At 43.2% G+C, this 20,173-nt stretch overlaps 1 protein-coding gene across 1 annotated transcript in view; it reads left to right on the top strand.

The window, feature by feature from the left end:
- The window catches only part of LOC133384515 (solute carrier family 22 member 7-like), a 28,756-nt gene extending 19,371 nt beyond the window's left edge, over positions 1 to 9,385 (top strand). Inside the window, exons 5-10 of the mRNA XM_061626460.1 lie at positions 3,106 to 3,229; positions 4,008 to 4,123; positions 4,232 to 4,446; positions 5,323 to 5,431; positions 6,534 to 6,740; positions 9,309 to 9,385. Coding sequence (XP_061482444.1) covers positions 3,106 to 3,229; positions 4,008 to 4,123; positions 4,232 to 4,446; positions 5,323 to 5,431; positions 6,534 to 6,740; positions 9,309 to 9,378 — 841 coding nt within the window. The 3' untranslated portion in view covers positions 9,379 to 9,385. The remainder of the gene's footprint in view (positions 1 to 3,105; positions 3,230 to 4,007; positions 4,124 to 4,231; positions 4,447 to 5,322; positions 5,432 to 6,533; positions 6,741 to 9,308) is intronic.
- The last annotated feature ends 10,788 nt before the right edge of the window (positions 9,386 to 20,173 follow it).

Genomic DNA, 20,173 nt, shown 5'->3' with positions numbered 1-20,173 from the left:
TGTGTCCAGAGAGTAAATCCAAAAGTTCTCCCTTTTGGTCAATGCTGCTGGATCTGCTGGCATCTCTATCGCTGTAATGGAAAAGTCCAACAGGCTGTGACCCTCGATGTTAAAATGCTTTGCAACAGGTTGCTCCACTTTTTTTGTCAAAATTGCCGACTTGTGGTTCCTGAAGCGCGTGCGTACGTCAGTTGTGGTCTTTCCTATCTATTGGATATGACATCCTGGTCTTTAGCACTCGATGATGTAAACTATATTGCAGGACCTGCAGGTGATGTTCTGTTTGATGTAATATGTCCTGCCTGTCCTAGTGCTTGTAAAAGTGGCTGTCTCCCTGAGGTACACACAGGTGATACAGCGTTTGGAGTGACAAGGATGAGACCCTGGATTGGTGATAGGTGGCTTAAGCACCTATATATATATATATCCTGCCCTTCCTCCCAGTAGGAGCCCAGAGCAGCAAACAAAAGCACTAAAAACAGTGTAAAACATCATAAACACTTAAACTCATAAACACCTTAATACATCATGAAAACAGACTTTCAAATATATTAAAACATCTTTAAAAACATTTTTTTTAAAAAAGTTTTAAAAACATTTAAAAAAAGGTTTAAAAACATATTAAAAACCAATTCTGACACAGAAGCAGACTGGGATATACCCCCAACAGATACCCTACAATCTTTCAGAGTTCGTGCTTTGCTCTCTGACCTTGTTTCCAATCAGTCTGCCTGCATCACCAAAACTGCAGTCTGCTTGAATTATCAAATTCCTTCGTGGGGAGGGAGGAGAGATATCCCGTTCAGATATTTGCTTCTATTGTTGAGTTCCTGTGGCAACCTATCACTTCTGATTCAATTAATCATAGCATGTGTTTGGCCAGTTGATGTGCTTGGAGCAACCCTGCCTGGCAGGTTGGGGGCCAGTCCTCTCTTGGAATCAAGAATCGCTGAGTTGCAAGGTTCCTTGAGAGAGCATTTAGACCAATCCCAATCCCATTACACAAGGATTCACCATGGTTTTTGTGAAGGGGTTTTGAAAACACTCTGGCCATGTTCAAATGTAACAATAAACCAGACTTTATGAATTATCATGGGCTGCATGCACGCGGTGCATTTATAGCACCCCCAGAGAATCCTGGGAACTGTAGTTTACCCCTCACCAAGCTACAATTCCCAGCATCCTTAACAAGCTATAGTTCACATGAATCTTTGGGGGGGATGCTTTAAATGTATGGTGTGTACAGGGAATAACTTCAGTTCCATTCAAATTTAAAGCCTGATTCATCAAATTCATACTTTTCGAAACAGTATGAGAAACAAAATCCTTCAAAATTCACACTTATCCAAATTTTATGATTCACTTCTCCAACCAACTAATGTTTACCAAAATGCATATATTAGGGGAAAGTGTGCACAAAATGAATATATTGGGGAAAATAACATACAAAAACCTCTTTGGCTCACACACCTACAGAGAAGCTAGTACACATTAATAGAAGAGTATTAATCTATGTCCAGCAAGTTTGATATCAAGTGAAATTCACCATCCAACAGCTTGTGCCAAATGTTGATCTCTCTCACTCACTGACACTTTGTAAAGTGATACCACAATAATGGTTGGCCAGATTGTTTCTTCATCAAGTGCTAAATGTTCAGGTTGAATTAGAACCTGTGTGCAGCCATGTAGGAAGACTGTACAGTTATTTTTTGACAGCAGTAAAAGGCTTCAGGATAATGCTGCTTATATATTTCGGATCCACAAGATTCTGCATGCTTTCAGAGCCAAGGTATATGTTGCATGCACATGTGTGTTGCTTTCTCCCCATTTTTGAGCGGCTGCAGCATTGGAGTAACTTGGTGGCAAGTAGGGAAGGATGCTTAACCTTGGGGATGGCCCCACCATTAGGAAGAGGAGATACGTGGGCAATTTTTTGTTGGGATTGTGGCTAGGGAGGAAGGGATTAAACCTTTCATCCTCACTCCTTCCTCAAGATCATAACTCCCAAGTTCGCTTTTAACATTTTCTTTAAAAATAAGTCAAAAGGAAGTTGCATGCTTTTGTGTGTACCATCTAATTTGGTTCTTGTATATATGTCCTTAGCCAGCCTTCGCCAAGCTGGTGCCAACCAGATGTTTTGAACTACAACTCCCACAGCTGTGCAGACTAAGGTTGATGGGAGTTCTAGTGCAACACATTTGGAGGGCAGCAGCTTGGCAAAGGCTGCCCTTAGCAGTGGAGCACTTGGGAATCACATCCTGCTCTCCCACCCCCTGCCCCCAATCAAGCACAGCACGCAACGAACACATTATCTGCTCAAACAAGTCCTATAGTTCTAAATAGCAGAGTTGGGGAACCTGTGGCTCTCCAGATGTTCCTGCATTACAGCTCCCATAATCCTTTCCCATTGGTGATGCTGTCTGGGCTGACAGAAGTTGGAACCCACCATCATCTGCAGAGCTGCTGGTTCCTCAGCCCAGCTATACACCTTCTAGTTCAGTTTTTCTCATGGACTGCTTGAAAATTACTGGTGGTCTTCTTGGCGTTCCGTTTAATGATTTGTCTGCCTTTTGCAATGCACTGTGCTAGATGCTGTATGATTTTTAATAGCATTTATAGTGCTTCTTTTATTTCTTACGTTGCATTTTATTGTATTACAATTTGCATTCCATGGAATTCAAAGTAATACAATATAAATAATAAAAGAAGCAAGAGAAATGCAATCTGAAATAATACAAACATTTAATGTGGACATGCTGCGAACCACCCGAAAGAAGCTGATGGACCACTGATCAGCTAATATATCTATTGAAAGGCTCATCCCGCAGTGCTGTGAGCGGACTCAAATTACATTGTACAGTCATTCTCACTTTCAGTCACATGGGCATAATAGCTCTGTCCTGCCATACAGGTTGTTGTTAGGATTACAAGAAGATGATGTGTGGAAAGTGCTTTAAATCTTTAAAATCACTCTATATAAATGCTAATTTCATTTCTGTTAAAGAGCAGGAGTTGGTGGCCTTTGGAGTCTTCAAAACAGCTTTCAAAGCTGGAGACTATGATGAGCAACGTATGAAGCATCCTGATTATTTCCCCCTTTCCCAGGTGGCTCTCGGAGTCCGCCAGGTGGTTGTTGGCCAAAGGGAAGCTAAAGCAAGCTTGCAGGCATTTGCAAGCCTGTGCCGAAATGAATGGACGAAAGGAGTTTGCAGCCAAGATAAACCTTGAGGTGAGTAGGGGCATCAGGACCTAGGAATGAAGATCGCCCCTGATCACCCCCTGTCTTGGTGGCTGCCATGAAAAACGGCCAGAAACTGCAACACTGAGCAGTGATGAGGGTTGCCTCCTTTGTGTCTGCTTGTGGATATTGCAAACATAGAATCAGCCGCAATGGAGCCTGTTGTATTATGGCAAATAGGGCAGTGCCCCACCAACCTCAGTCTGCCCTCAGCCACACCCTACTGCCTGTGTTCCTATTTACAACCAGTCGAGGGGGTGGCCCAGGCTGTTGGCTTCCTCCTCCTTAGTCTCAGTGTTGCACCTTGTAGAACTCAGCAAGGAGGAGGACTTGAATTAATTGCCTCTGACTCTCTTTGGCTCAGCCCCTGGCTCTATCTGCCATTTGGGCTGCCTGCCTTCCGCTCCACCAGTCCCAATGGACATCAGCCACTGCTGATCAGTTGCTTGTGCAGGTCAGTGAACACTTCTGGTGCCAATGGAAGGCTTCTTTCATGCATAATTGCCACACGGAGTGATTTCTGAAGGTGTCACAGGGCACTCTTCCCATGTGATGTGACTGCCCCAGAAAATCCCCTCTGCACAGGAATTAGGCTTGGAAAAATCTTCCCACTGGTAACAATGGCAAGCTTTTTTCAAGCCTAATTCACACATTGGGGAGAGGCAAACCAGGACAGGAAAAGATGGGCGAAATGGGGAGGCAACGGGAGCTGCATATGGCCAAGAGGAGGTTCCTCATTCCAGATGTAAACCCAGCTTCCCTTCCTCAGGTCTTAAGCAAGACAGCGGCATCAGTAGCACAGAAGTCAAGTGGGAATTATTCCTACATCAGCCTTTTCCGAACACCGATGCTGAGAAAAATCTCATTTTGCATGGGGGCTGTGTGGTGAGACACATCTTTCTCTCCCCCCACCCTACTAGCTATGAGTTTTTGTCCACTCTGGGCCTGACTCTCAGCTTCCTCTGCACATCCCTTTATCTCCATTCCTTTCAGGTTTGGGGTGGCGTTTTCCTACTACGGCATGAGTATGAACATCACCGGCTTTGGCCTGGGCATGTACATGACCCAGTTTGTCTTTGGGATGATTGAGATTCCTGCCAAGCTCGCTGTATTTATTGTGGTGAATCGATTTGGACGGAAGCAAAGTCAGGCCTGGACCCTCATCCTAACTGGGTTATGTATAGGGGTCAACATTGTCATTCCAATGTGTAAGTAGGTTTATTTTACTGTTATTGCCTTTTATTTTTCTTTAAAAATGTTGTTCCAACAAAGAAAAATATATGAAGAAGCTTTCATTCACTAGAAAGAATATAAGCAGGGTGTAGTCGTCCAGGGTCTTGGAATGTTTGTGAGATCTCACAGGTCTCACGATGAGGTGAGACAGATCTCATCTGTCTTGAGGGTGAGAGTACAGAATCCAGGTCTCACATCCCCCTGACCAGGGCATGAGTATGAAGGCCAGATGACACTTGCTGGGTCAGCTGTGTTATTATGGGCATCAATGAAGCAGTGGGTGTAGCAGTGGTTCCCAGGGTCCTTTGCAACATCATAGGCAATCTGTGCAACAGCATGTCACAATATTTTGTTAACATTTATGATTATGATTATTTAGATTTATTGCCTACCCTTCATCCAAAGGTCCCAGAGTAGGTCACAACAGTTTTAAAATACATTATTAAAAACAGTTAAAAACAACCTAAAATCACATTACAAAAATACGGTGGGTCCTAAATATATATATATATATATATATATATATGGACAGGGCTATCAATGGCTACTAGCTATGATGGCTGTGCTCTGCCGCCCTAGTCAGAGGCAGCATGCTTCTGAAAACCAGTTGCCGGAAGCCTCAGGAGGGGAGAGTGTTCTTGCACTCAGGTCCTGCTTGCGGGCTTCCCCCAGGCACCTGGTTGGCCACTGTGAGAACAGGATGCTGGACTAGATGGGCCACTGGCCTGATCCAGCAGGCTCTTCTTATGTTCTTATGTCTCAAAGGTCAGGGTATTTTCCCACTCTATTGTACATGCAAATACTTCTCAGTAGCAGCAACTTTTATCTTTTCTAACTGTTGCTCCTCCCAGCACTGGGGACGTTGCGCTCTGTGGTTGCCATCACAGGTAAAGGATTCTCTGAAGCTGCTTTCACTACAGTCTTCTTGTATTCCTCGGAACTCTACCCTACTGTCCTCAGGTAAGATGAAGGTACCTTTTGAGCTGATAAGTAATCCAAATGGAAGCCCATGGTTGGCCACGGTGTCAGGCTGGACTAAAATGGGCCTGTGGTCTGATCCAGCAGGGCTGTTCTTGTGATTGTTCCACTGTCCTCTGGACGGTGTGAACCCCGAATAAATAAATATATCCCAAGAACTGGATTTTCTGCAAAATGTAGGGCTGCAATGTTTAACTGATTAATTCAGAGACAGCCGTTGAGTGTTTTTGCCTGGCTAGAATGTGTCTTTGAACTCTGATAATGCTTCTTTTTTTACCCGAAGACAGAGAAGGATGTGCACAAGTGATGCACCGCATGTGAGGAGTGTGCTTCTGAGCATATGCAGACTTGTATCTGAATAGCTATAGCCTAGCTTGTTTTAAATTGTTTTTGATATTGTATTTTTAAATTGCTGTAACCTGCCCTGGGAGCTGATGATGAAAGGTTAGGTAAAAAACTGAAATAATAATAATACAAGGTGGCTGGGCCTGGCAACCAAGAGGTCTTCTGTATCTTTACAAGTTGTGCAGGGGGAAGGGAGAGTTTCACCTTGTGGTTTTTCCCATTACAGTGTTGCAAGAAAACCTGCACTTGGCTGAATTGTCTCTTCTCTTAAAGATACAGAATTGTTCTCAGGCCCTGAGCCCGGCAACCCTACGCCACTGCCGTGTGGCCCTTGAAAGGTTCCCCAGAAAGGGAATGTGCCCTTGTCCTTCTTTCTTGCACTGGGCCATGACAGGTCTCAGAGGAAATCGCCTCAGCCTGGAAATGATTATTGTAGCAGACAGACATTAGTTAGTGCTTGCGGCTTCTTGTGACAGGTGCGAGAGGCTGTTTGCTAGTCACCCCAGCCCATAGACTTTCCAAGTACCACTTTACCAACAGTTAAGCCAAGTGTAGGGAACCTTTGGCCTTCTGGAAGTTGCTGAAGTACAACTCCCATCTGCCCCAGCAAGCACAGTCAATGGCTTCCCACAAGATAAGGTGAGGAATGGGATTGTCACCGACAGTGAGATTGTCCATCTTTGCAGGCCTTCAGCCTCACTGGTGGCCTTCTTTGAATGCTTCTCTGCTTTGTTTCTAGACAGAATGGGCAGGGATACTGCTCCTTCATGGCACGCCTTGGCGGGTCGGTGGCTCCGCTCATCTTTATGCTGGACAGCATATGGAAGCCTCTGCCCCAAGTGACCTATTGCGCCATGGCGGTGCTTTGTGGCTCAGCAGCCTTCTTCCTCCCTGAGACATTAAACACCGAGCTGCCCGAGACAATCGAGGACGTTGAAAAGCAAAGGTGAGAGCAGGGAAGGGTAGGCCAGCCCTCCCCAAAATGGGTGCCCTCCAGACGTTTTGGACTCTCAATCCTATCAGCCTCAGCCAGCGTGGCTAATGGCCAGGGATGATGGAAGTTGTAGTCCAGCAACTGCTTGCCAGTTTGTTTCCTGGCCTAATTCAAGATGCTCAAGTTAGGGTTTAAAGTCCGAAATGACTTCGGTCCGAAATATCTGAAAGACTGCCTCAGTCCCTACAGATCCTCTGGGGTGTTAAGATCAGCACAAGGGCCCCTCTTGGTAATTTCTCTGCCCTCAGAAGCTTGGGTGGTGTAGTCTGGGACGGGGCTTTCTCTGGGGCAGCCCCTAAGTTGTGGAATTCCCTCCCCATGGACACGTGATTGGCACCTTCACTATACAGCTTTCATCGTAAGCTGAAGATGCTCCTCTACTACCCTGGCCTTTGATGCGTCACATATATATACTTTAGGACCCATTCTAGTTGTGATTGTAATTTGTTTTAAATTGCTTTTAATGCTGTATTTTACTTTGTTGTGACCCACCTTGTGGTGAAGGGCGGGTAACAACAAAAACAATATCTAGAAGGCAACACGTTGCCTAGCTACCCTTGGACTAGTCACGGGAAGCCATGGGGCCTCCCAATGTTGTTGTACTACAACTCCCATCAACCCCAGCAAATATAGCCAATGATCAGGGGTTATGGGACTTGTAGTTCAGCAACATCTCTAGGGAACCAGATTGGCTATGCCTGGACCAGGTGGTATACAGCCTTGTTAACATAACCAAAGTAAGCCACTTGGGGGATACTGTAGGAGATTACATCAGTTCTAGTTTTCAGACATTCTTCTTGATGTTGCCTCAGCTGAGAAGAGTTTGCTTGAGTAGCCTTTCTTCCTTTCACGAGGACACTAGAAGCTTTATAGAAAGCCTAGTAGCACTCCCATCAAGTTAATAAAAGTGCAGGTGTGAGGAATCTTTGGCCCTCTGTCACTGAATTACAACTCCCATCAGCCTCAGCAGGCATGGCCAATGGCCAGGGATGATGGGAGTTGTAGTTCAGCAACATCTGGTGGGCCAAAGGTGCTCTACACCTGCTATAATGACTCACATCTCTGACTAGTAGATACCCCATTTGTACGGAGAAGCATTCAGTCATGGGAGCCTCCACCTGACAGCCCTGATACAAGTTTAACACCTTGGTGAGAAATTAGACATGATTAACTTTAGCTGGATTGGGTATGGATGGAAAATGGTTGTAAACAATGAAAATGCAAAATTTTCAGAGGATGTCCAAACTGGACAGTTAGATTATATCTTCCCACCTCCCTCAAAAAAAGGCAACCCAGAAACCATTGTTAAATTGAAACAAACTGAAGGAATACCGCAGGGTCCCACAGTATTAATAGGAAACAAAATGGTATGTGGAAATTCAGTGTGAATAAATGCAAAAGAAATAATGTCCATAACTCCAGGTACACACACAGGAGAATGACATGTGTTATGGCTTCCAGTAGAGGCTGTTCTAGATCATTCACTGTGGTAGCTATCACCATCTGTAGAAATAAATAAGAAAAATACAGGTTTCGGGAAAAGGCATTGCCCTCATGGAAAAGATTGTAGTGGAGCAGGTAGTCTGTGGAAATGTTCGATGCTAGCCTGATTTCTGAGTCTTAAAATGAATTCATGTTGGCCACAATCCTAGCACAAGCTGGATCCTTCCAGTCTCCATTGATCTCCATGAGGTAACTGCAAAACACCACAGGTGCTTCCATGCAGCAGTGTATTGTGGACTTGCCGCTGCGCATGCAGGCCAGTTTTTTGCAGTGTCCACACGACATCAGCCACATCAAAATACTATCCTATATCTCCCTCGCAACTTAACAGAGATTTTTGTGGTTGTTATTTTTTTACTTATCAAATATTCCCCAGAAATCCAGAGTAAATGGTGAAATAATATGAGGTCGCATTTTGATGAGGATGACGATACTGTGCAAAACTTGCACACATCAAGTGCCCAATGAACTGTTGTGTTTAAAGAGCCCTCAGCCAGTTGGAGTGGATCAGCCTTCACCAACCTGGTGTCTTCCAGACATTTTGGACAACTCCCATCAGTCCCAGCCAGCACAGCTGTTGCTGTAGGAAAAAATACTTGTGGGATATATCTGCCGCATTTAATTTTCTTTCAGTCAACTTTCCATGGTAAGAAAGTGCCAACATGTTCAGCAACAGTGGCAGCTGGTATTCATTGGGACTGGCGGGTGGAAGGCAGGGGGACCAACATTACATAGAGCCACAGCCAATGCCAAACAGAGCCCGTCATTCTCTCTGCTGAGTCCTGCAAGCGCAATACTGAGACTAAGAAGGAGGAAACTGGCAAGCAGTGCCACTCTTTGGATTGGTTGCGAGTAGAAAGGCAGGGAGGTGGGGGCTTCCTGAGGGCAGACTGGTGGGGCACTAGGCCGTTCAATAGCTTAGGATTGTACTGATTTGGAACAGGTCCTATCTGCTTTGTTTATGCAGCCTCCACTGCTCAGCAAGCAGCACCAATCTTTGCCTTTGTTCTACTGCAGCTCAGAAGGGAAGAAACACCTGCGCGGGGAGATCTCTGAAGCCGTGCCTCTGCAGTCATTACAGAAGTGACCTACTGAGCAGCTGATGCTGTAGCAGTGGGGGAGTGGGGGCTTGCAGAAGAGATGATCAAGGACCACCTACAGCCAACTGAGCACAGGCTCAGATTTTATGCCACAATAAAGTGAACAGTGCAACCTCCTTTGGTGTCATTCCTCAGCATGGAGGTGAGCAGTTGGTGGGATCTTTGCCATTTAATCCATTCATGGCTTGACAGAAGGGCCGGCAGTTACAAGCAATGCTCAGGAGGGCAGTCCCTAACAGAGAGTTGTTGGTGTTCTCATTCATACAATAAAAGCACAGGAGACAACTTATTGCACAGCACAGGGCAGTTGGGATTTCAGATGTAGCAAGCAACCATTTAGGGTTGGTTTTCTTCCTTCTTAATCGTTACACGTATCAAACAGCATGTCTGAAAAATGCAACAGAAGCCTCAATGTCACCTGTACGATATAGAAATGTAACTCAGATACTCATATTTGAAGTGGGTGCACCCAGTGCTCACGGGAGTGCTGGAGACAGGGGCTGTGTGCGTTCCCTGGCCCCCTATACAACAACAACCTTTTATTTCTTTTTTAAAGCTCAGAAACAGTTTTCAGTTCCCTGTATAAAACACCAATAGGTAACTGTATTTCACCATCGCTTACTCATTTGTTTTCTGTTTTGGTGGGTTTCCCCCCCTTTTGTTCCTTTTTCTTTTACTTCTTTCCCAAACTGGTATTAATTATATTTCCATAAACACCTATCATATTTCTTTGCTTAAACTCATGTTATTTACTATTAAATCATTAAATGTCCAAACTGTGCTATTTCTTCCTGATTGAATTTATAAATTAACTTGTCCCAATATTATTCTTATGCCTAAACCCAACTGATATTTTAAAAATACACATACTGTTATTCCCTCTCCATTTCTTCTCTATTCCCCCCTCCCTCTACAACATTATTTTCCTTCATAGCTTTCTGTCTTCCATTAAACACAAGTGTGTCGTTATCAATCAGATTTCTTCCATTATGAGCACAAATCCAGTTAAACTGAATAATTCATACCAAAAGGGGGGGGGAAATCTACACCTGCCCTATGCACAATTTTTGCCCTTGCATTTTCAGGCTGAATGCCCACAGAGGGATGTAGTTTCTGCTATATCTGCAACACAAGAGCTTTGTTGTCTTCTTCCAGGAGGAATTCTTTTGCTTGGCTGCTTCTCTGCATTATCAAATGTAGATGATTTGACAAAAATATTTAAAACTTTTGAGAAAAGATTTTTATTGTTAAACTATTATTAAAAGAATGTATGTACCACCTTTTGTTTCAAGAAGAAATAAGGGACCTCTGTTACATGGCAAAAGTGGTAAGGCACCATTTCCCCCCCATATGGGTTCGAACCCCCGCACAGCCATGAAGTTCATTGGGTGCCCTTGGGCAAGTCGCTGCCTCTCAGCCTCAGAGGAAGGCAATAGTAAACCACCTCTGAATACCGCTTACCATGAAAACCCTATTCATAGGGTCGCCATAAGTCAGAATTGACTTGAAGGCAGTCCAATTCATTCATTCATTATCTTACCCATAAAGGTTCTATGTTGAGTAATTATGATAAATATAACTTTAAAATACATATGTACACACACAGCTCATGTCTTACTGATAACCAAACTTGCTATTGCAACACAAAAACTGAGAAAAAGTCTTTCTAAAGAAGAATATGATAAACTATCAGGGACACAGATATAATTCAAGAGTTTCTTTTATTGAACTGCATGGCATGAATGTTGAGTTTCTCTGCAGTCTTGAATTGCATTTTATTTTAATTAAATTATCATGCTGACCTTTGGTGAAGTCATAAACTGAAATAGTCTGAGTTTGCCCTGTGTTCCCACTTTCTCTCATGCAAAGAAAAATGACCTTGTAAAAAGAGCCTTGAACTACCCTTACTCCCACACTCAAGGACATTGTTCAGAGAAGAAGAGGAGGACAAATCAGTATTTTAGGATTGTATTGATTTGGAACAGGTCCTATTCTATCTGCTCTGTTTATGCAACACTGGGGCCTTCGTTTGACTGCAGTGCCTTGTTATAAATTAATATAATTAGCCTTGAACTGTATATCATTCAATGAAAAGTTAATGTGATTGCACAGATTACTTAAGGGAAGCCATTCATTCAGGAATTTCCATCCACCCTTGAGTTCCATTTCCTTTTCTTTAAATTAAACCAAGCATGACTGCCAAGATTATTATTACAAAACTAACCTTTTTCTAATGGGAGATGAAAGGTGGTACATCCCGGACCATTTCCTCCCCTGCAATTAAGCACTAGAAAGCTGCAGGAGGGATATGGCTTTCTCCTCATACACTTTTCGAATGATTTGCACAGAGCAATATTTTGGAGGAGGGGAGATAAAATGACAGGCAACAGGGCAGTTGCCTTGAGTATCCCAAATCTGGAGACTTAGGCTGCAATACTTTACCCACTTGCTTAGGAGTAGGGATGGGTGAATATTAGGGTTGCCAGGCTGAGGGCCTGAGAATGATTCTGTATCTTTAAGAGAAGAGACAATTCAGGCAAGTGCAGGTTTTCTTGCAACACTGTTATGGGAAAAGCCACAAGGTGAAATTCTCCCTCCCCCCTGCAAACTTTTAAAGATACAGAAGACCTCTTGGTTGCCAGGCCCAGCCTCCAAGAGGTCTTCTGTATCTTTACAAGTTGTGCAGGGGGAAGGGAGAATTTCACCTTGTGGTTTTTCCCATTACAGTGTTGCAAGAAAACCTGCACTTGGCTGAATTGTCTCTTCTCTTAAAGATACAGAATTGTTCTCAGGCCCTGAGCCTGGCAACCCTATCCCCACAGATACCCCCCACTCACATGTGTCATGTAGGAAAGTGCCCTGAAATGGAGGAAGCATGGGCTAAGAGGAGCTGAAGAATATGATTTTGTATGTGGGACATCCATATGCCTTCACTTGAATATTGTTCATTTCTAGAGTCAAAGTCATGTAACTATATGCAATATTGCCAGAGCTTGGAAAAGTTACTTTTTTAAAACTACAACTCCCATCAGCCCCAGCCAGCATGGCCACTGAATTGGGCTGATGGGAGTTGTAGTTCAAAAAAGTAACTTTTCCAAGCTCTGAATATTGCATGTCATGTATATGCAAGTATTTTGAAGAGAGAGCTAGTGTGGTGCAGTAGTTAGTGTGCTGGTCTACGACTTGGGAGACCAGGGTTTGAATCTCCACATAACCATGAAGCTCACTGGGTGACCTTGGGCCAGTCACTGCCTCTCAGCCTTAGAGGAAGGCAATGGTAAACCACCTCTGAATACCACTTACCATGAAAACCCTATCACCATGAGTCTGAATCGACTCGAAGGCAGTCCATTTCATTCATTTCATATTGGAGAATGGGAGTTAATGTGCAATGATTTGCTTGCAAACAAAGGCCCTTAGGATCTATAATCTGCTCTTGCCACACTGGACCATAAATATATCATAGAGATCTGTATGTGTGTGTAGCTCACTACATTTTTGTGGCTTCCCACAATTTGAGCATTTCAGTTTGTGTCTTCTCAGAATCCATACACTGTGTCCTGTAAAATTAGCCTGGTCACAATTATTTGCACAGCTATGTGGAAAGCACATCTCTGTAACTATGCATTTACTCGGAAGAGCAAACTAAGCCTTGCAACTGTGGAGACTGTTCATTATCTACACTCCATGATAGCCTTTGCTGTAATTAAAAAGCAATTCTGTTGTTGCTGTTTTTAATCCCCAGCTGCTTAATAATTGCTTTTCATATGATCTTTACCAACACTGCACAGCAGAGGGCAGCAACAATCTATATTTGAATAAATAATTTTTTAAAAAAGAAAACATATACAGCATTGAAGGTGGGTCCCCCTATCTTCCCCATGACATTGCACACTCCTATTTCCTGAAGACAAGCGAATGCTAATTATGCATACAACTTTGTAACCTCTTTGATCCAGTATTAGCCCCAAAATATGTACAAGCTGTACACAGAATGAGAAAACTGGTGCTGTATCTGTTAAAGTTGGAGAGCGTGGCATTCTGTGACTGTAGGAAGTATGGAAACTGAAGCCTATTTGTGAAGTATTAATGCTATTAAGCAGGAGACACATGGTGTGGGAGGCACCCTGCAGGATAATATTCCGGTGGTTACACCAGCCTCTTAATCCTCTAATACAAAGAGACTTTACCCAGTGCAATATCCATTAACTGATTATCCATGCACTTTGGATATAGAACATTAGGGTGCTTTAAAAAGTAAAAAGGGGGAGAGCATGGAGCCTTAAAATGCATGGTGTGCCTTCCTCTAGCTTGATTCCAAGGATTGCTGTCTTGTGCTTCTCTGTCTGCTCCCATCTGCCTCTTCCTCCCTTATTAAGCTCCCCAATTCTTCAGCTCTTTTCCAGGCTTCATGCTGAGTGCAATTGCATTGGTTTTTGTCATGTTTTTGTCAGCTTGAATTATCCTCCCTTAATTATAAGCCAATCAAGGCATTTTGGAACGTTTACCTCCCACTTACTTTTCTGTTTAGTTCTCTGGGCATTTCCAGACACACTGCTGCAGTCCCCACAACAACCACAAGTCATGCATGGACCAGGCCAACCTTTCCTTATCCATGCAGAACATCAGGGACTGGCAGGATCAACCGTACAAGCAAGGACTGTGCCATCCCAGGTGACCTTTATTTACTGATGACGGCGCATCTTTGCCAGTGGTGGTGGCTCCGCTCTCAAGTAAGGCAGTGAATCTGCTCTGGGTTTGAGTCTGAACTTTCGAGGAGCTGTCCAAGGTGCTAAAAGCTGCCCCAATGACAACAGAACGACCCATCTCCACTGATCAAAAAAGACAAATAATTGGGTGTTAGAACAAATTAAACCAGAACTATCACTAGAAGGTAAAATGATGAAACTGAGGTTATCATATTTTGGGCACATCATGGGGAGACATGATTCACTCGAAAAGACCATAACGCTGGGAAAAACAGAAGGGAGTAGAAAAAGAGGAAGACCAAACAAGAGATGGATGGATTCCATAAAGGAAGCCACAGATCTGAACTTACAAGATCTGAAAAGGGTGGTTTATAACAGATGCTATTCATAGGGTCTCCATAAGTCGAAATCGACTTCAAGGCACATAACACACATGGGAAGAGTCTCTTGGGACACAGTCTGAAATAGGAGTGGGGAAACCTTTGCAGGCCTGGGGCCACATTCCCCTTCTGAGGGCCACATGCCAGTGCTGGGTGGAGCTAGAGACAAAAATTGGCAGAGCAATGAATGGGAATATTGCCTTCCCCTAGTTTCTATGCATGCGTACACACCTCTCTCTATCTTCCATCCAGGCACGCAAGAGGGCAAAAACAGTCAAGCAGGATGCAAAGCAGGGCCAGTGAGTGTGTGGCCTGGGGAGAAGTCTGAGGTCCAGATAAGAGAGGCCTGGAACGCTGCATTTGCCTCCTGGGCCGGAGGTTCCCTACCCTTTGTTTAATACAGTGGGCAGTATTCAGTGCTAGTCTTACTCAGAGTAGGCCCACTGACATTAATACACCCAACTAACTTGGGTTCATTAATTTCAGTGGCTCTGCTCTGGGTAGGACTTAGATAAATCCCGTCCAATATCTTTTATCCTTTCCACACAATCCCCACCATTAGGCAGAGAGGGAGGTGGCCATGCCCAGGCCGCTGTCACAAAAGGAAGTGTATCTGAACTGGAAGTGTCCAGAGTAGACAATATTGGACTGGATGAACCAAGTGTCTGAATTGACATTTGGTAGTCTCCTACGTTAAGCATCACATTAAGGAGCAAAATTCCAATATATCTTGCTGGTGGGTTTCATCCGGGTGCTTGTTATTTTACAAATTTGTCATCAAAGTTAGCGCAGGATGTTGGGCTGTTGTATTCATTAGCAGCATCAGAGCAGGAGGAAGATTGTGTCCTCATCTACAGTGAGAATCATGCAGTAAATTTTATTTACAGGCAAGAATGAATGTTTCTGCTTCTCCAGAGACATGTTCACATTTAAGCGGACGCCCGGTTACATCACAGATAAATGGCTGTTCATAGCCTTTAGATGCTGCAGTAATTACAAACAGTAAATAATAATGAGGACTGCCATCAAATTGGAAGGACTGTAGTCTGAGTGCCAAGCAGACACCATCAGAGCCAAACCTGAAAACAAATCCAGAAGCCTCCAGCCATCCACTCAGAGGTTTCTTTAGATTAATACAGAGGACTGGCTTGACTTGGTCATTAAAGAAAACAATAAATCTGATTTGTTATTTGCCTGATTGACCTGGAGAATCTGACATGCACCTGGATAACTATAGATTTGTTGTATAAAATGTAGTTAAAAAAAAAATCAAACAGGTATTGTGAGACATACTGTATTGTGGACATAGAAATCCAAGGGTTGCACCCTTCCTTTCATCTGCAGTTCACATATACCAAACCTGCTGCTTCTCTTTCATCCTCCTCCTGTATAGAAATTAGGGATGTCAGTTATAGTAAATCTTAAAGTGAAATCCTATTGTATCCAATTGGACTTACTCCCAGGTTTGTATAGGATTGCAACTTTATAAGAATTGATTACATTTGCATATGAGTGAAAACAACTGAAGCCACAATCACCCCCCCTTTTTATTTTTCATGAGGCGTGTGTGTGTTGGGGATGGTGGTTATCAGGCACAATCTTAGAAGAGGCATCCCATATTATTATTATTATTATGGTTTATTTCTATCCCACCTTTTGGTCAAAAGGCCCTCAAGGCGACTTACAAAAAATAAACACAAATATAGAAGTACATATAAATAAAAACAGTACAATTTACTAAAATTAAATAACAAGGTAATAACATTACTAAAAAGCAACAACAACATATATACTAATAGCAAAGTCATTCTCCCAGTGGTGATTTGTGTGCAAGAGAAAGAGGGAATCCCAAGATTTGCAGCAGTACCCCCCAAAAAACTTTTTGGGGAAAGCCCTACAGGGAGGATGGACCCCAAAAATAGGTCAGTGAGGACCAAGTATTGTCAGTGGGTATGTGATGCTTCCTGGAGCATTCTGTACTGCAACATTTTGTCACAGATGCCTTCTACCTATCCAAGAGAGAAAGGAGAATCATGGAATCACAGAATAGTAGAGTTGGATGTCTTTGTGAAGATGCACTTAGCATTTTCAGACTTTTTAAAAAAATCAGTTGCCTGCCTAATTGCAGTGCTTGTTGGTCAATCAAAAGATTTTTAGTTTACTAAACCAAAAGATGAATTGATAAAATATTGCCGAAATCAGTATTAGGCATAGCTGTCATATAGCAACCTTGCTAATAATAAATGTATACCTCGTCTGCCTTTATTTCTGTGGCTAATGTAAATGGCCTTCTTGCAAACCTTTTGAAAATGGAAAAGTTATTTATTTTTAACACTGATGAGTCACCTTTTCAAGATTGCTCAGTATGATGTACTGAAAATGACAAAGAATACAAATACTAACAATGTAAAACTGAAACAAATTATTTTGTGCTTGTGCTGCATTTCTGTGGGAGTGCTGAATAGCCACAGAATGTGGCCTTGGCTGCAGAATTCAAAGCAGAGAACAAATTATGCAAAACAAAGCATGTAGGGGGATTGGCTCAATTTGCATAATACATGCAAGTCACAGATTCCACTTTCTATTCCAGCAATAGAAAGTGGAATCTGTGACTTGCATACATTGGGCAAAATGACCCAACTTAATTATTGGTGTAGACATTTGATTTGAATTTCCTTTACAAGCAGAGAATACACACAAATGAGGATTTGCCTGGAAGTCCTTTCCTGTAAACCCAGAGAAACTGGGATCTTTTGCCCTTCGTATCTTGCAGGATGCAGTATTAAAAGCAGGTTCCAGGGCTATCCCTAGCAATCTGGGACTGAAATTCAGCCCTGCATATGGATTAGTATTTTAAGGTGCAGGAGAAAACTAACTCTCTCTTACCCTCACCTCTTCACTGAAACTGCACCCTTTACCTCTTTGCCTAGAACACAGAGATGGGGAAAGAGTGGCCTCTAGATGTTGTTGGACTCTAACTCATCACAGCCAATGGCCAGGGTTGATGCAAGCTGTAGCCCAACACGTCACCAATTCCTTGTCCTTGTCCCTGAGATAGAATGTAACTTCTGAAATAAAATCAATAAATTAGGTCAGTAATTTATTTTTTTTAAATTCAAGTGTAAACCACAACCTAAACATGTGAAGAAGTCACATGTCAAGGCCAAGCATAGGGACCATGTATGCTATCAATTCTATGCATGGTTACTTGGAAATAAATCCCACTGAGATCAATAGGGCCAGCTCCCAAGAAAGTGAACAGAGGGTTGCAGCCTGAGGCTACGCAGACAGGGGGCTCATCCACAGGGCAATTTATTGTGTGTCTGGGGCTACTTGCATCCTTTTGTAATTCACATGGTTCACATGACATTGCAAAGAAGCAGAAGCTATAATGCAGTTTTTCCTTTTATATCTGTATCAACCCAATCCAATTATAATGCGAAAAGGAAAGGAAAAACTGTTTCAGCTTCACTGCGCTCCTCCATGTAGGTGCTTTGCTTCGATTTTTTTTAGGTGGGCAGGCTGTCTTATGCCCAATCGCCCATTCCCTCTCTCTCTGTCCTCCGCAAAAGCTGCTGCAGCCCCTGCCTACTTTGCTTTTCACTCACTCCCCCCTCTAATCAGTTTCATATAGATTCCTGTCAGTTGCACCCCAACCTCTCAGGCTTCAGCCAGGAGAAGCGTGCAATTGACAAGAAACAATGAAACTGACAAAAAAAACCCTTCTCTCCTCCATTAGCAATATGATACTCCAGAGGGAGTAGACATGTAAAATTGAGGGTGGGGCCACAAGGAAACAGCGATACTAAACCTTTCCAGAGGAATGCCTACTTGTGTGAATGGAAAACAGTGGATTGGAAGCTTCCATTGAGCAAGACCTGTGGACCTTGAAAAACTATTGCGATGGTAAAATCAGCTTCTTTAGTATGAAGTTAGGCTCCCATGTGGATAAGCCCTTACTGAGAAGTATGTTCCAAGTAGGATTCAGCTTTGGTTAGAGTGGAAGAAAATTTCTTTGCATGTCTAGCACACATGTCCATTAGAAGAAATTAAGAGAAATTTGCGCAAGAATGCTGACAAACTTTCATGAGGATTTTTTTTTAAATGCAAATTGCTCCAGAAATGTGAACTGATTGGAAAAACAAGAAATGGAGAGAAAATGAAATTGACAGATTCTCGTAACTTTACTAGTATCTTGACTAGGGATGGATGAATCTGGTGCCTGTCACAGTCAGGAGCTATTTCCCCAGTTCTCATGGAAGTCATGACTCTGTATTCAGAAGGTTCAGGACTGGCTTCAGGCTGTCTGTTGGGCCTCCTGCTCTATTGAAGAGTCTTGGTGGGCTTACCTGGTAGTGGCACCAAGCAACAGCAGCAGCTGTGCTCTAGCTGTGCACCCAGCCCTGTGATCTGCTGGGTAGTTGGGTCAAGCTGCCATTTTAATTTCCCACAGTGCAATGCTGCACTGGGGCATTGTGGGGAATTAGCATGGCAGGTAGCCCTAGCTCCCAAGTGCTTCTCAGAGTGATGAGCTAAGAACAGGGGTGTAGTTGTGGGGGGTTGTAGTCCTGTTACAATTTTAGGAGCAGGGTCCCAGCCAGGTCCCTACATATGAGTCAATCATCATCACTGTTTATTTGTATGCCACCTTTCCATAGCAATCTATGCTCAAGGTGGCTCACAACATGAAAAAATACACAATTCACTGTTAGAAAATAAATTCAAATAGTCAATAAGTTAACAAAAACATCTTAAGAAACGTACAATAAATTGATACACCCTTATAATTCCTAATAAGATCCAACAATAAAATACAGAAGCATAATCCCAATAACAGCAAAACAAAAAACTGACCACCAGAAATAATTTTTTACCCAAACAGAAGCCCCTAAACAACACCCCACAGTCGAGGTGGTCTCTGACATCTTCAGGTTGTTGTTATGTGCCTTCAAGTCGATTACGACTTATGGTGACCCAATGAATCACCGACCTCCAAGAGCATCTGTCATGAACCACCCTGTTCAGATCTTGTAAGTTCAGGTCTGCGGCTTCCTTTATGGAATCAATCCATCTCTTGTTTGGCCTTCCTCTTTTTCTACTCCCTGCTGTTTTTCCCAACATTATTGTCTTTTCTAGTGAATCATGTCTTCTCATGATGTGTCCAAAGTATGATAACCTCAGTTTCATTATTTTACCTTCTAGTGATAGTTCTGGTTTAATTTGTTCTAACACCCAATTATTTGTCTTTTTCGCAGTCCATCTTCAGGTAGTGATACCTTTTATAGCTGCAGTCAGTCAAGGCCCCACCCTTCCAGGCCAGGTGGAAAGAGGCCAGCAAGCAGGGAGAGGGTTTTACAATCAAGGTGGTCAACATGTCAAGGGAGCGTGTTAGCTATTGAGAAGAGTCCTTGACCTTTCATGCTGATTGGAGCCAATCAGAGTGAAAGGAGGTGAATCAGTAGCTGAGAAGACTCTTCTCAGTAGCTAACACACAGCCTCCCCTTCCATGCTGATTGGCTCCTAGGGATGTCTTTTGTAGTGGAGTGTGGACTCGTAAGATGATAGGGAGAGCAAGGGCGATGGGGAAAGGTAGAAAAGGGGGCATGGCTGTGAGGGTGTGTGGTGTGACTGTCATGAAGTGACCCTGCATGTCTAAATTTGCCACTATACTAGCGGCTAGGAAAAAATCACAA

Source organism: Rhineura floridana, chromosome 4 (assembly GCF_030035675.1).
Source record: "Rhineura floridana isolate rRhiFlo1 chromosome 4, rRhiFlo1.hap2, whole genome shotgun sequence".
NCBI classification, from domain to species: Eukaryota; Metazoa; Chordata; class Lepidosauria; order Squamata; family Rhineuridae; genus Rhineura; species Rhineura floridana.
Note: the sequence above shows the minus strand (reverse complement) of the source record. Positions and strands in the feature narration are given on the sequence as shown.